Here is a 17,714-nt window from a genome sequence, read left to right on the forward strand (position 1 = left end):
GCGCAGATCGGTCGCTGTATGCTCGCGTAGTGAATCCCGGAAGGTCCCCAAGAACAATGAACTCTACTTTTTGCACAAGTTACAAGGTAAAAAGCATGAACGACAAGAGCAAGAGACCAATTGAGTGCAATCTCCCCCCATGCCTTGTGTGAGCGCTTCACAAAGCATGTATTTTATGTATATTTCATCTTCATGCTCAATAATAGCCCAATTTACAAAAATATAACAAGCTTTTAGCTTTTGAGTTTGCTTTTACAAAAATAGGAATAAAGCTAATGGACGGTGCCCAAAGAGTCTGGCACGCCCAATACAATGTCCAAATAGAAATAACATAACCGTGCGCCCATGCGCATACAAAATAATAATAAATAATCGATGACTCAATAAAATAGGCATGACAAAATATAGGCATGGCGCCTATCAAAATATAATCGATAGATCGAATACTCACTATCCTTCAATGCTTTCCTCAGCCACTGCTGCTATCTCTACACATCAACTGAAGCATTCACAATCGTTAGTAAAATAATACAATTAAACCGACAAAAGTGAATACCTAGCAGTCTTCAGCTACATAAATAAATCAACTGGTTAGAAATAAATCCTAACCTTAATTTATTACGAGTGCGCACTCTAAACTCATAAACGTTTATTAATTTAATATGCATTTTGCGGAATCACCCGCTATGGAATCACCCATATACACACTAAATTAATGAAACGCCCGAAAAGGACAGGCGTCCCCATCAACTTCTCGCACAAAGAATCCACTTTGTGTATGAGCCCCGGTCATCAAAGTTTACGGAATCCACCGTAAAACCTCACGGAATCCACCGTGGCACGGAATCCACCGTGAAATATGCCTCCTGGCATCATACCCCCGGGGTGGGATAGCAATTGACCTCAATTGCTATTAGCTCAATGTGGAGCTAACAGAGTGGGGAAAGCATTTAAGTCTCTAGCGTGCATCCATTGTGCTTCCTCTACAGGATGGTTCTTAAATTTAACTAAATATCTAGAATACCTTCGGCCAGTTCTAGTGGTCATAAAGTCAGTGTCTATAATAGCTTCTGGTTCAAGTATTTCAGTCTCTTCCTCTAATAAAGGTGGGTTTTCATAAACAAGGTGTACAGGTAATTGGCCTCTAAATGGTCTCAATAAACTAATATGAAATGTGTTGTGAATTTTCCAATGAGGTGGTAATTCTAACTTGAATGCATTATCATTAATTTTATGAATGATCCTAAATGGTCCATAGAATCTAGGGGCTAATTTGACAACTGGATGTCTATCTACACTTTGCAGTCTACGTTTTTCTATTCTCAGCCAAACATAATCATCAACTTTGAAATTCATTGCTTGTCTTTTCTTGTTGGCTTGTTTAGTATATGATTGTTGGGCTTTAGCAATCATATCTTTAACCTCATCAAAAATAGTATTATGCATACTAGCAATATCATCAGCACTTTGAATTCTATTTGACAAAGATGCAACAGGTGTAGATAATCTATATCCATAAATGACTTCAAACGGTGCTTTTTTTGTAGATGTGTGTGGTGTATTGTTATATGCAAACTGTAATAAATGCAAATGTGTGTCCCATGTCTGTGATTTAGAAATAGTATATGCACGTAAAAGATCTAGAATTATGCTGTTAGTGGCTTCTGTTTGTCCATTAGTTTCTGGATGAAATGCAGATGAGAAATCAATCTTTGTGCCTAGGTTAGCAAACAGAGTAATCCAAAAGTTATTACAAAATCTAGAATCACGATCTGAAATAATAACTTTTGGCAATCCATGGTTAGTAAAAACAGTTTTCAAAAACAATTGTGCTGCTTGTGATGCTGTTAAAGTTTTCTTACATGGAATGAAATATGCTTGTTTACTAAATCTATCTACAACTGTCCAAATCATATCATGGTTAGATTTAGTATTAGGTAAACCAGTAATGAAATCCATAGAAATTTGTTCCCAAGGTTTAGATGGAATAGACAAAGGCATAAGTAATCAATACTGTTTACCATGATGTCTCTTAACTCTTTGACAAATCAAACATTCAGAAACAAAGTTAGATACATCAGCATCCATATGCGGCCAATAAAAATCTTTAGTTAACGTACGTAAGGTAGATATGATACCTCTATGACCTTGGTATGGGGGACAATGAATTTCATTCAAAACAAAAGATCGGAATGGAATTGTAACACACAATCTCTTTTCATAAAACATAAATCCATCATTATATGACAATGAATCAATAGGAATGAAATTATTTTGAACTAATTTATTCCAATCAGCATGAAAAGTAATATCCTGATGATATGTATCTTTCATAGCAATCAAAGAATCAAAAGATATGACAGATATATTATGAATGGCAGGTCTTCTACTCAATGCATCAGCCACTACATTTTCTTTTCCGGGTTGGTATTGAATGATAGGATGAAAACTTTGAATAAAGGAGGCCCATTTGATATGACGGTCAGAGATTTGAGGTTGGCTAAGTAAATGTCTAATACTTTGCTGATCGGTCTTAATCATAAATTCTGAACCCATTAAGTAGTGTTTCCACTGTCTTAATGCTTGTACAACTGCTAATAGTTCTTTGTCATATGTGGAATATTTCAGCTCAGAAGGTTTCAGCTTACAACTAGAATAGGCTATAGGATGAATTCAATATTGCATCAATTTTCTTAGGATCAACTTTAATTCCATCAGATGATACAGTATGACCTAAATACTCAATTTCTGTTTTAAAGAATTCGCTCTTTTCAGGATTTGCATACAGTTGATTTTCTTTTAATAACTGAAAAACCAATGACAAATGCTCATAATGTTCTTTCTCATTTTGACTAAACACCAAAATATCATCAAAGAAGACAATTACACAATACTGATATTTCAGAAATATACGGTTCATCATTCTACTAAACGTAGCAGGTGCATTAGTCAATCCAAATGGCATGACTAAAAATTCGTAATGACCAAACTGTGTTCTAAATGCAGTCTTGAATATGTCAGACTTATCTAGTCTCACCTGATGATAACCAGACTTAAGGTCTATTTTACTAAATATAGCAGATCCTTGCAGTTTGTCCATAAGGTCATCAACTCTAGGAATGGGATACCTATTTTTTACAGTGATCTTATTTAAAGCTCGATAGTCAATGCACATACGGTAGGTATTATTCTTTTTCTTGACTAACAAAACAGGTGCACCGAATGGAGAACTGCTAAGTCGAATCAATCCTCTATTTAGTAATTCCTCAACTTGACTCTGGATTTCTTTTTGCTCTATCTGGTTATGCCTATATGGTGCTTTGCAAGGTGGTTGTGTGCCAGGGATCAAATCTATCTTATGGTCTTCTGGACGTGAAGAAGGTAAACCAGGTGGTAGGTCTTCTGCAAAACAGTCCTTAAAATATTCAAGAAATTCTTTATGCCTAGGGTGCATATGATTTTCTTTTACTTGCAATTCATTCACCCAAATGAGATAAGATTTACTACTCTTGCGTAATGCACGTTTAGCTTGAGTATGCGAAAGCAGTGGAAAAACATTAGATGCATACATACCATATAATGTAATAGATTTTCCTTGAAAATTAATATTCATTGAGTGTGTGGAATAGTCTATATCTGGGTTATGCTGGTGTCGCCAAGGCATACCTAAAATAATGTCACTCGACTATAATGGAACAACTAGAAAATTTCTTCTTTCAGTGTATTGACCAATTTGAATCTCTAAGTCTTGCACTTCCTGTGTACCATTATACCTAGTGCCTAAGAATGCAGCTTTTATGCGATAATGCGTAGGTACAGTCTGTAATTTCAATTCTTTTACTAATTTTGCTGAAATAAAATCATGAGTACTACCGTCATCATGCAAAATAGTCTTTTCCTTTCCATGCACCAAACATTTCATAGTTAATAATGAATGTGGAGTAGGCATACCTGATAAAGTATCGGAAGTAGTAGTAGTGTCGTCCTCGTCTTCAGTGAAATCAAGCATATCTTCATGTTCGTCTTCGTCCATTGCTCCAAGGTAGTTGATATGGGCAGGTGGCTTCTTTGAATGACAATTTACTGCTAGATGTCCAGGCTGGTGGCATTTATAGCATACTATTGGCTTGGCTTTGGTTACATTGTTTGCAATGGCGGGAAGTCTAGGTACATTAGGATTTGGCTGTGGAATAGGCTTAGGGTTTTGATTGAGATTGGATGGTAATGCAGGTGGTTTTGCCCAATTCTCGTAGCTTATCTTCAGTGTCCTGAGCTAGTGAAATAGCGTCTTCAAGAGTAGCAGACTTGAACATGTTAACTTCAGCGTAGTAATGCCCAAGGAGTCCAGACATATATTTGCGCTTGTGTGCCGCTTCTGGTACGTCTTCAAGCATGCGTAGCTGGAGTAGTGCATTCCAAAAACGCTCTGTATACTGAGGAATAGGCTCACGATCCCGTTGTTGGAGAAGATCCCATTGCTTAATAGCTTTCTCATGAAATTGCGGGGGAAGGAAATTCTGCATGAACTTCTTGAAATCTTCCCAAGTAGCAGGACAATCTATGCTCTTGCGTACTACAGTCCACCAAAGAGATGCTCTGTCTACTAAATGATTAGTGACACACTTGATTTTATCTTTTTGTGCATAGGTTTCCTCATGGAAATAGTCGTCAAACTGACTAATGAATGCTAAAACAGTTTTTCCTTCTCGTATGCCATTGAAAGTACGGAATTTGAAACTTCGTTTACTTATCTTTGATTCCTTGCGGATGGTTTGAGCTTCAAGAGTTGCGTCGATGGTACGTCGAATCAGATCTTCAGCTTGAGGTTCTTCTTTGTCAGTAGGCACTCTTTGTAAATTTGCCAGTTGAGCTTACAATGCTTGCCTAGCCCTTCGTTCTTCTTCCAATTGCATCATGATTAAGTCCAGCTTTTGCTCCATCGTAGGTTCAGATAAGTCGTCTTCAGCCATAAGATCATCCATATGTGGTTCCGTCATCCTGCAAAACTCAAAAGACCTTTCTCACTCAAAATCTAGTTAGCGGGATGAGCGTAGCTCAAGTTCGGGAATACAAGGCTTATGTGTTTTTTGGATATAACTTTCTCAATCTTCGGAAAATCTGCGATTTATCCTTCTTCGTATGCTGAAAATGCTTCAACAAACCTGCGTATGGGTAGAGTACCTTCCAATGAACAACTTTGCAGTTCGGAGTTTTTGCGCAGGAACAGTCCTTCTAGGAGTTTTGAGCACAAGTCAGTTCTGACTCCAGTTGACTGGTCTGACTTACAGAGTTGCAGACTTATGTGACTTGCAGAGTTGCAGAGTTGCAGAGTTGCAGAGTTGCAGAACTTATTCGATTTATCGAACTTGCAGAACTTGATCAGAAAATACTTGCTGAACTTGATTTTGTTGGGTGTGACCTGGAGTTTGTGACTTGCAGAGGTGACTTGCCTTAGATGACTAGGAGTTTTGAGCACAAGTCAGTTCTGACTCCAGTTGACTGGTCTGACTTGCAGAGTTGCAGACTTATGTGACTTGCAGAGTTGCAGAGTTGCAGAACTTATTCGATTTATCGAACTTGCAGAACTTGATCAGAAAATACTTGCTGAACTTGATTTTGTTGGGTGTGACCTGGAGTTTGTGACTTGCAGAGGTGACTTGCCTTAGATGACTTAGCTTAATTGATTAAGCTTAAGCTTAATGTAGAGTAAACGACGCAGATCGTGGGGGGGAGGGGGGGGGGGGGGGGGGGGAGGGGGGTTTTATGATGACGCGCAAATTTCGGAGGTCTTTCGATACCTCGCTGACGAATTTTGAAGCTTTTAAAGCTTCTTAAAGCTTTTAAGCTTCACTGCTAAGCTTTTGAAAAGAATTAGATATGGAAATTATGAAGCTTATCTCTGGTTGTCCACGACTTGATGAAGGAGATGAAGGAGTGGTCCTCCGCCTCTGTAGCCCGGTCCTTCGCGATCTAATGACAGAAACAGGGGTTCTTGATCACCAGAAGTCTGCCTGTATCGACGGTTCGCGACGAGATCGACCGTAGAGCCCGATCGTTCCAGGAGCTCCGCCTTCGCACGAGATGGGTAGCGATTGGAAACTCTTGATCTCAGCTCCGCTCTGATACCACTGGTGCGCAGATCGGTCGCTGTATGCTCGCGTAGTGAATCCCGGAAGGTCCCCAAGAACAATGAACTCTACTTTTTGCACAAGTTACAAGGTAAAAAGCATGAACGACAAGAGTAAGAGACCAATTGGGTGTAATCTCCCCCCATGCCTTATGTGAGCGCTTCACAAAGCATGTATTTTATGTATATTTCATCTTCATGCTCAATAATAGCCCAATTTACAAAAATATAACAAGCTTTTAGCTTTTGAGTTTGCTTTTACAAAAATAGGAATAAAGCTAATGGACGGTGCCCAAAGAGTCTGGCATGCCCAATACAATGTCCAAATAGAAATAACATAACCGTGCGCCCATGCGCATACAAAATAATAATAAATAATCGATGCCTCAATAAAATAGGCATCACAAAATATAGGCGTGGCGCCTATCAAAATATAATCCATAGATCGAATACTCGCTATCCTCCAATGCTTTCCTCCGCCACTGCTGCTATCTCTACACATCAACTGAAGCATTCACAATCGTTAGTAAAATAATACAATTAAACCGACAAAAGTGAATACCTAGCAGTCTTCAGCTACATAAATAAATCAACTGGTTAGAAATAAATCCTAACCTTAATTTATTACGAGTACGCACTCTAAACTCATAAACGTTTATTAATTTAATATGCATTTTGCGGAATCACCCGCTACGGAATCACCCATGTACACACTAAATTAATGAAACGCCCGAAAAGGACAGGCGTCCCCATCAACTTCTCGCACAAAGAATCCACTTTGTGTATGAGCCCCGGTCATCAAACCTCACGGAATCCACCGTAAAACCTCACGGAATCCACCGTGGCACGGAATCCACCGTGAAATATGCCTCCTGGCATCAAGGCGCGTGCAATAGTCAGTGGCAATCTCCATCACCTCATCTAGGCTAGAATGGGTCGCTAATGGACGGTGCCCAAAGAGTCTGGCACGCCCAATACAATGTCCAAATAGAAATAACATAACCGTGCGCCCATGCGCATACAAAATAATAATAAATAATCGATGCCTCAATAAAATAGGCATGACAAAATATAGGCGTGGCGCCTATCAAAATATAATCCATAGATCGAATACTCGCTATCCTCCAATGCTTTCCTCCGCCACTGCTGCTATCTCTACACATCAACTGAAGCATTCACAATCGTTAGTAAAATAATACAATTAAACCGACAAAAGTGAATACCTAGCAGTCTTCAGCTACATAAATAAATCAACTGGTTAGAAATAAATCCTAACCTTAATTTATTACGAGTGCGCACTCTAAACTCATAAACGTTTATTAATTTAATATGCATTTTGCGGAATCACCCGCTATGGAATCACCCATGTACACACTAAATTAATGAAACGCCCGAAAAGGACAAGCGTCCCCATCAACTTCTCGCACAAAGAATCCACTTTGTGTATGAGCCCCGGTCATCAAAGTTTACGGAATCCACCGTAAAACCTCACGGAATCCACCGTGGCACGGAATCCACCGTGAAATATGCCTCCTGGCATCAAGGCGCGTGCAATAGTCAGTGGCAATCTCCATCACCTCATCTGGGCTAGAATGGGTCCTCCCATACTCATCCCAAAGGCTGCGTATCTACTCTCCTACGATACGGGGCTGGTGCACCTGGAAGAACTCCCTGCACATCGTGTCCCCCTTCCGCGACCAAAAGACTGCTAAGGTGCGGAAAGAGAACTCAGAGCGCCTGTCCTCTAGGCCAGCAATGGCTGCTCGCGCGCGCACCTCCTATGCGTGGAGGGTGGGATCCCCTAGTGCCTCCTGCAATAATCTCTATGTGGCTGCAAGGTCCCGCCGGAGTGCTCTCTCCTCCTCCCAACAGTGATGCCTGGCCTGTATGGCTGCCTCTTGGCAAATTCTGCTCGACTGGGCTAGGAACTCTGCAACCTCCTTTGCTATTCGATCCCTCCTGTCCCACTCACTGGTCCAAATCTGCTCTGTCTGTCCCGTCACCTCCTCCCTCCTATAGATCAAGTCAGGGATCCGACAGGATCATGTATCTAGGGCGGATGCTAGGAGGTCAAGTGTCAGGAGAACCAACGTGACGCTTGCCAACTGCTCAATCTGGCCTCCACGAGAGCCTCCCTACTCTCCCACATAAAACCTGTCCAATCGCTCCAGCAAGACTCCACCTAGCCGCGTGTATCCCCAAGAGAAGTCCAACAACCTCTCCCTCCTGTGAAAGGCCTGTGGAAGGCAGGGTCTTTCCAAGCATCACGTGCTCCGACTGCAAGCAAAAAGACCTCCCATGCCTCCTGCTCCTCCCCAGCCATGCCCTGGTAGTTTCTGTCTGTGCCCTGCCGGTCCTCCAAGGCCTCCAGGTTGTTGAAATCTCCTCCAACAATCCAGGAGTCCACCTCTGGGAGTCCATCTACGATCTCCACCCAGAACTTACTGCGTACCCTAACCTCCGTAGGGGCATAGACATTGAGGACTCCAATACACAAGTTCTCAATATCCAATCTGATCCATAGAACCCTTCCTGTCACTATCATCCCGTGGTCTCATACACAGGTGGTGAGACTCGGGCCAAGAGAGGTGCATACGCCTCCACTTCTGTCGTGGGCACCTATGGCGTGCTCCCAGTAAGTGTGCAAGCTGCCCGGAAGTACCTTCCCAACCCGCTGGGGCCTAGGTGGGGGTGAGCTTGTGCCCCTCAGAAGCAAGATGTCGATCCATCCAGCAAGGGTGGGCTGCAACTCCTGCCGAATAATCAACTTCCTAGAACCACATGCCCCACTGTAGTGGAGACTATTCACATTCCAGGATGCAAGGTGCAACCTCATGGGGAAACCTGTGACAGACCGAGCAGGCATCTATTCAGTGTGGATGTTGCTGATGAGGACGAGAAACTGTGAGGCATGCAAGTGCTCTTTGCCGCCGGTCTGGATGGTGAACTCAAGTCCCCCATAGTGGCCCTCGGCCAGACCATAGAGGTGATAGATGCTCCAGGTGGTACTATCAATGCATCTATCAACAATGCTGAGAATCGCACCTCTATACACTGGTAGAAACGGGCTGCTTGTGCCGGGGGCCACTCGATCACGTCCCTCGGAGCTCTCCAGTGTGGAGGGGCTCGAAAGATAATGCTCACGTGTGGGACCTCGGCACCAGCGCACCAGTTCATGTCCATCATGCAACCTAGCCACTGTTGTGCAAACAGTGCTAATCCTTCATCTCCCATCCACTGGGAGATGTGATCCACCACCTGACTCTTCAAGTCCTCCTCAATCTATGTAGTCGTCCACTCCCCTGAGTAAGAGGACTGAAGAAAAAAGACGTTTGGTCCATCAAGTGGTGCTAGTAGATGGACCTTGCCCCTCCTTGACTTACGAATCACAAAGATCCCCACCTCGAGGTAGTGGGAACTCTCTGCGCTCCACAACTCACAGGTAGGACCATAAGCCACTATGGAAGAACTTGCAGGTAGTGGGAACCACTGAGGTGGCGGGTGGCAGGGGCGGATGAGCTGGTGGCTGTGTGGGAGAGGGAAGACTGCTGGTGCGCAGAGAAGGTAGGTGTGTTTGGCTCATCACCTCCTGTGGGAGAAGGGGGGGTGGGTCTGGGAGGGCTCACCTGACCCGGGTGCGGATCAGGGGGGGGGTGCTCATGGTAGGGGGGGTGGTGGGGGGGAAGAGGATCGAGGGATGATGGGATGCATGGAGATGCATGGCGGGTGTTGGGGGGGGGGAGGGGAAACTCAGGTGAGGCAGTCTGTGGCACGGGTGGAGAATGTGGGGGGTTGCAGTCCTGTCGGGTGGGACGGACCGGGGGGGGGGGAGGGGCTGTGGAGTGCTCTGCCGAGGGGGGATCGCTCGCCCACCTGCACCCTGCTAATGAGGCTGGGTCTAAGGAGCTGGCTGCACCCCCCCTTGTCGTCTCCCTCTCTGTCATCTCTGGACACATGTGAAGTCGTCAGCGTCCACATGCGTACCTGTGGGCCGAGTCGCCTTGGCTCCGAAACGTGTACAACCTGCTGCCTGATGCCCAAAGTCATGGCAGCGCAGGCACTGCCCTAGTTGCCCAATCACAATGACCTGCTGCCTAAAGGAGTGCCCACTTGCTTCAATCTCTAGGAACTGTGGGATAGTCTTGACCTCTTTCACTGCCACCCGTACCTTTGGGACTCCTGTTGCTGTCACTGCATCCGTGAAAGATGTGGAAAGGACAGTGCCGAAGAGCCATCCAAAGTCTTCCACCAATTCGCGATACTCAATCGCCAAGCCGGGGAAAAGAAGGGTGACCGGGTGCCAAAGAAACCTGTTGTAGAGTGCAAACGCCTCCACACTAAAGCCACTGTACCAAGGGACCATGTATACGACCCCCTTCGTGGACACATATGGTGAACTGACAAGTAACTCGCGAGTTGCACCTACTGAGCTAAGCCAGACCATGAAGATCCCTTGGCCCAATAGGACAGCCTCCATGATCTACGCTGTGCCGATGCGCAGCGTGGAGTGAAGCCAGTCCCGAAGCTAGGCCCTAGCTGGGGAATGTCCTACTACCTGACCATAAATCATTTTCCAAGCGAGGGCGAGCAGGTGGCATGACCAAGCAGGCGGGGGCAGGGGCGTCGAGCAGGGGCGGCGCAGCGCTGTGCAGGGCGTTAAGCAGGGGCGGGGCGGTGCTGTGGGGCATCGAGCAGAGACGGCGATGAGTAGGGGAGAGGGGTCGATTAGAGGCAGAGGCGGACGGGGGAGTAGCGGCACAGAGGCGTGGGAGTTGGCGCGATAGCGGGGGGTTGGAGTGCAGTGAACGTGATGGGGGAGAACTCCCGCGAGTGTTTCTTCTACTTCTCTGCCGACTCTTGTATTTCTCTTGTGATTAATATAATTACTCATTTTGAGAGAGAGAGAGAGAGAGAGAGAGAGAGAGAGTCAATATCCAAACCATGTAGGCTTATCCAAATAGCCATATGTGAAAACCAACAGTTTTTCTCGCCTCCAGTTGCTAGTTGTCTAGATGAGGTTGGTGCCAATCTAGAGTATCTATGGCGTAGAAGTTCCCATAGTCTGTGCCAAAAGGTCACTGCCCTGAAGAGTGCCTCCGTAACTATAGGTGTTGTCCCTAGCTCTGCTCTAACAATGGGATGTGGGGTGGAGGGCTTACTCCTAATCATGCGTGCTATCATCATGATCAATGGCCTTTCCACGCTATCCCAACCATCATAATAATCCCTTTCTATTCCAATCTGATCAATGAGTGGGCTAAGACTCCTGTGGTACAAGCTACAACCCCATACCTCTGCTCCATATAGTAATGTAGGTGTGACTAGGGTGTCAAACAACCAGAGTTTGGTGCAGGGCTCCTGGAACTGTATGTGAGCACATTGACTCTGGAGTGCCCCTAGTGCTGCATATCCACGTGCCAGACGTGCCTCTGATGCCCCTCTCAACGAAAAACGTGGGCCAGAGAAGGTGACTCCCAAATAGACATATTCCCTCACATGCTCCAGTATGTCTCCCCCAAATGTGAACTGGTACATAGATCTAGTCACCCATGCTGCTGAAGTATTGAAAACCATGGTTTTGGTCATCTCAAGGTTCACTGTGAGATCTTTATCTCTACAGAAGATGTGCAAAGCATCTAGATGGCACTGCAATCCTTCCGGTGGATCTGAAATGAGAACAATATCATCTGCATAAAGTAATATCAATATCAGCACCCCCACCAGGCTAGCTCCAGCTCCTCCTCGGTCTATGTAATCAGACACTTCATTTATGTATAGACCAAACAATGTGGATAAAAGTGGACATCCTTGTTTCACTCCTATGGTACTGTCAATCCTCTCTGATAGTCCCCCCAGGTGCTCGTACATGACCTGTCACTGCCTCATATAATGCATAGACACCCCATCGTATACCCTCTGGTACTCCAATGTCCTACAATCTCTACATGATGTGTGTACGAGGCACTGTATCAAAAGCTTTGCAAAAGTCTACAAAGCAACAATAGATCCTCTTGTCTCGGGTTTGACCTTCCTCAATAATGGCTCTAAGTGTGAGAATATGGTCCAGCGTGGTATATCCTCGTCTGAAACCTGCCTGTCCTTGTGCTCTCTTGCCTTGCATTTCAGCCCACTCACTGAGTTCATGCTCCAATATAGATCCATATATCTTGGCCAAAGTATGACTGATCATGATAGTCCTGTAGTTGCTAGGAATCAGGGGATCACCACTTTTAAATAGCGGAATTATAGTATTGTCTGACCAACTCATAGGGAAACATTCACATACTACTCTATTGAACATATGTGCTAATTTGGGTGCTAATATGTCACAAGCATGTGAGAAATGTTCTGCTACTAGTCCATCTTCATCCTGTGCCCTCCCATTTTGTAATCTATAAATTGCATCCCTAACCATTTTCCATGTGAAGAATGACCACTGTGTTGGCCTACAAGCTTGTGGGGGCTGCATAGGTGGCTGTCCTGGCAGGTTATACAGTTGTCTCCCATAGTCAAGCCACGCATCTGGTGATGTAATCTGTATGGGGGGCTGTCTTTCATGGAACATCTTCCATGCGCTTTTGCCATCCCGCCCCAAAAATAGCTGATATATCTTTGCTTCTGCTTTCACTAAGTAGTCTCGTTCTTAGTACTGTGTACAAGAGAGAGAGAGAGAGAGAGAGAGAGAGAGAGAGAGAGAGAGAGAGAGAACCCAAATGGATGTAGCTCAATTGGTAAATTGAATCCACCAGCAGTTCTCAATTGCTACATCCATACAATCATCTAGGAGTAGCAACAAAGAAAGCAAGACTTGAACTGGATATATGGGTTGATAAGCGTGTGGCTTATTGTTTACAACTAGGGCAACACAACGTCATTGAAAAAAGAGGGATAGAGAGAGCCTGCATGATCTTTGAATTCTGGCCTGAAGGCCTACTTTACATTAGTAGTTCCTAGTACTGTGTACAAGAATCATTGTCAAAAACCAAAAACTTAAAAAGAAGAGAGGGAGCAGCAGTTTGGGAAGCTGGCAGCCTATCCTTTGGCTACTAACTTGCATGAACTATATTAAACTGATACTAAACAGGCTTAAGGCAGTGGTTTCACAAGTCTATTCAAAGTGCAATCAGGAGGCAAATATGGGAGAGAAGAATGTGTATATGGGAGAGAAGAATGTGTATAAGTACCATTAAAGTTTAATCATCATTACAAGCCATTTATCTGTGCTTCTTGACCTAACTTGCCAGTCTCTAAGAGTTCTGTTGCTTTGGTAAATGTTTGGAACCTGCAATGTAGGTTGCTGATCTGGGCTTGTCAAAGGTAAAGAAAAAGACTATGGTTTCTGGTGGTGTAAGAGGAACACTTCCATGGATGGCACCTGAGTTGTTGAACGGCAGCAGCAGCTTTGTTTCTGAAAAGGTCAGTTTAAAGAACACTCGTGGCGAAAATTATAGCGCTTCAAACTTGTCATATGCACTTAGTGATGCTGTATATTGCTCAATTCTCCAGATCGACGTGTTCTCATTTGGCATAGTGATGTGGGAGCTACTTACAGGCGAGGAACCTTATGCAAACATGCATTATGGGGCCATTATCGGTATTCATACATCCTTTATTTTTCTTGGTAGCTGTATGGTTTTATTTGAAATGAAGATCTCCTGGGAAGAAGAAAGGCAATATTTACTCATACACTAGTCTCTTCTGTGAACTATGGTTTTGTATGAATTAACATATAATCTGTAGGGATTGTAGGAGGGTAGTTGATAAAAGGGTAGCATATAATCTGTAAGGATTGTACAAGGTTAGTTGTACAAGTGCTGTTGAAATAGCTTATAATCTGTAAGGATTGCACAAGGGTTGTTGATACAAGGGTGGCATATAATCTGTAAGGATTGTACAAGGGTAGTATATAGCATATAATCTGTAAGGATTGTACAAGGGCAGTTGATACATGATAGAACGTTGATGTTTAATAATTGGCAGGGGGCATAGTGAACAACACGTTGCGACCACCAGTTCCAAGATGGTGTGATAGTGAATGGAAACATTTGATGGAGAGATGCTGGTCAGCTGACCCATCTGAAAGGCCAACCTTTTCTCAAATTGCAAGAAGTCTGAGAGCCATGGAAGCATCCTTGACTGCAAGAGGATTTGTACCAATGGTCGGAGTATGAGCAGCTAAAGGAGTATGAGCAGCTAAAACCATATTGAATCTGGATAACTATGTGAAGGCAGAAGGTATTGCCAAAGTGATTGTATGAAAGCTATTATATTTGTAATATTGAAACGCTATCCAATTTGGACGTCTTAGGCAAACCATTCAATTTTGTACAGATTAATATTATTTCTTTGGTCGAGTATGTTAAGTAATCATTCTTTTCTTTCATACGTTTAATGTTGAACAAAATTGTACCCTCACCATCACTAAGATCCATTCCCTTATCAACAAGGTCCATTGAGCTTTGTCACCAGTGGTAGCTTGGTGGGGTTAGGACTATGACTTGTTACCATTAGCTCAAAGATTCCATTCCATTGGCATCATGGATAGTGTCATCCACATTCTTATGGTGTTAATTTATTACAAGCACTTTGCTTCTTAAGGCCTTTACTGGCAAGTAGAATGTTAGCAAGTTAAATCAAGATTCCTCACAAGATCGCACAACTCTATCTGAGAACCTAGCATGTAATGCATGGTTATGAAAATGCTTACTTGTTTGTACTAGCTTTCGCCCCTTGACTATAAGTGCTTTGAGTCTTGTGATCATTGTTTGTATGGCAAGCAAACACGTAATACGCATAAAAAGTCTAGTATGACACACATGGGTGAGCCATTGGGTCTCATTCATTTGGATATATGTGGTCCTATGCCCTACAAGTCGTGAGGTGGCATAAAGTATTTTGTTACCTTTATTAATGACTATGCATATGAGTTCTGGGCATATCAAAAGTCTTGGCTACATTAGCTTGTTTTGGTTGAGAACTGGTCTGGGTATAGAGTGAAATGCCTAAAGTTAGACAATGGAGACGAGTATGTCTCAAAAGCCTTTGAGCAATTTTGTGACGAGAGGGGTATTAAGCGTCAATTGACCACCCTGTATATCCCACCCCAAAATGGTCTGGATAAGCGCATAAATAGAACAATTCAGTAGCGAGTTCGCAATATGCTTAGCTAAGCAGGCTTACCACAATATTTTTGGGCTAAGACAGTTACTATTGTCGTACACTTGATAAATCGGTCCCCATATATTGCTCCTAACTATTAGGTTGCAAAGGAGGTATAATCTAGAAAGTCTTTCTCATACTCTCATTTGCGTGTCTTTGGTTGTGAGTCTTTCCACCATATTCCCAAGGACAAGCACAGTAGGTTGGATCATAAGTCTAGAAAATGCATCTTTCTTGGTTATAACTATGCAAGTAAAATGGGCTATCACCTATGAGATCTGCATGCTTGGAAGGTTATCTGCAGCCATAATGTTGTTTTCCATGAGAAGAAAATGCAAAAGCAGTCTGAGCATGTCGTTGAGGTACGCAATGTGATATTTCAGGAGGAGTCTCTTGTTACTATACAGCCAGCTAGACAACCTGCAGTAGTGGTTTTGACTGATGCTCCAGTAGCCCAGGTCCTTGATGCTACATAGGATATACAAGCCCCCTAGCTTGTTTTGAGGCTGCCTACTAGAGATAGACGACAACCTACACAGTTTGAGTCCTCTATGGATTATGCTATAGTGATAGATGATGGGGTGAACCTCTTACTTATGATGAGGCCATGTGTAGAGGTAATAGTCACTCTTGAAAAAGAACCATACAGTTAGAATATGACTCACTGCAAAAAAATCGTATGTGGGATTTGGTTCCTTTGCCTAGTGGTAAGCGTGCTTTGCCATGCAAGTGGATGTACAAGTTGAAAAGTATCCTTGGACGCCCCAAGTCGGCATACAAGGTTAGATTGGTTGCTAAGGGTTTCAAGGAGCATGGTATGGACTTTGATGAAGTCTTTTCTCTTGTTGTGAAGATGGCCACCCTACGCTTGGTCTTGGCTTTGATCGCTTAGCTTGACTTCGGATCTTTATTATAGATGGATATCAAGATGGCTTTTCTTCATGGGGACTTGCATGATGAGATTTACACAAAGTAGCCTATGGGCTTTGCAAAACATGGCTATATCTTCACCTTTTCTAGAGGTATTGTTTCTTGGATGTCCAAGGTGCAGAAATGCACGGCTCTATCTACTACAAAGGCAGAGTATTATGCAGCCCCATTGAGGGTTACAAGGAGGCTTTCTGGTCACGCCATCTAGTGGAAACCTTGGTATTACCAATGTGGTCCCTACGCTACATTCGGATTCTATGAGTATTATTTAGTTGGCCCAAAATCTAGTATTCCACACGAAGATGGAAACACATTGAGATGTGTTACTACTTCATCAAAGAGATCATTGAGGACAGGTCTATTGACCTTATCAAGATCTCAACTGACCAAAATCCTACATATCTACTCACTAAAAGTCTCTCAGCAAAGCATTTTTCCTTCCTTAGGAAGTTGATGGGTGTTGGATGAGATGGTATCTTTCCTCATCCTATATACTTATATATGTTTGTACTTCATCACCTTTTTCTTATTCTCTCCTCACTAGGGGCACATTCGTCTTTAAGTAGGAGGTTGTTGGGGGTAAAGACTCATGTGCCTAGCCGCCCATATATTAGTTACACTGACCTGCATACCCACACACATGTACACTATAGGTAGTAGACACCCATCACTATCACTTCATTCTTTATTCTTTCAATGACATTTGAATAAAGGGAAGACTAGTCACACATTGCGATTGTCGTAGTTTTCACATCTCTCTCTCTCTCTCTCTCTCTCTCTCTCTCTCTCTCTCTCTCTCTCTCTCTCTCTCTCTCTCTCTCTCTCTCTCTCCATAGCTCTTGCTTCTGCTCTGTGCTTCCACTTCAGGGCTCACTCCCTTGAGAAACATTTAAAAAATGGTGATGCTTATGGAATTAATTTGAATAGCCTAATAACTATCTAATCCACACACTACATAGAACAAAAATAAAACTCCCAAATATTATCATTCAAGAGATTGTTCGATGTGAATCTAGAATATACATATACAAATTATTTATCACCTTAGTTTTTCCACAAGTAGAGAGCTTGTATACACATTTTTCTCACAAATTTCTAAATACTCTATTACTTTTGTAAAAACAAAGAAATTTGCAAAATGCCTCATTTTTAAGAAATTCCCAAGATTTCAATGCCTATAGTTGGTATAATCTCACCAAATTTCCTCCCCTGCAAAACTAGAACTTTGCTTCTTCTACCACAAAACCTAATGAAGGAAATACTAAGTCATGAGATACTTGTGATATAAATCAATTTGTAAATAACCACCACACTAAGAACACGTAGTTACATGCTTCTTGGACCTAATAATCAATTCTAATATGAAGTTTTATTAGACATTCAGAAAAGCAATGTGTCACAAGCAATAGCTGTCATTAGAAATATCTTCAATCTCATCCAAAATGGGATGTAAAAGTCCGTTGTGACACAATAGGCATATTTATCTATGCACATTTGT

The 17,714-nt window shown here is 43.0% G+C and overlaps 1 protein-coding gene across 2 annotated transcripts in view; it reads left to right on the forward strand.

The window, feature by feature from the left end:
• LOC148018199 (RAF-like serine/threonine-protein kinase 24) overlaps positions 1-14,572 on the forward strand; it is a 72,728-nt gene extending 58,156 nt beyond the window's left edge. The window contains exons 7-9 of one of the 2 annotated variants that reach the window (XM_087661237.1): positions 13,421-13,543; positions 13,634-13,721; positions 14,108-14,572. In XM_087661237.1, the coding sequence (XP_087517363.1) occupies positions 13,421-13,543; positions 13,634-13,721; positions 14,108-14,298 (402 nt within the window). In that variant the 3' untranslated portion in view covers positions 14,299-14,572. Of the gene's footprint in view, positions 1-13,420; positions 13,544-13,633; positions 13,722-14,107 lie in introns of those variants that run through there. The other variant, XR_015687635.1, reaches the window with a different exon arrangement.
• Positions 14,573-17,714: the final 3,142 nt, after the last annotated feature.

This window comes from Lygodium microphyllum, chromosome 21 (genome assembly GCF_053477565.2).
Source record: "Lygodium microphyllum isolate KBCC chromosome 21, Lygodium_microphyllum_v1.1.10, whole genome shotgun sequence".
NCBI lineage: Eukaryota > Viridiplantae > Streptophyta > Polypodiopsida > Schizaeales > Lygodiaceae > Lygodium > Lygodium microphyllum.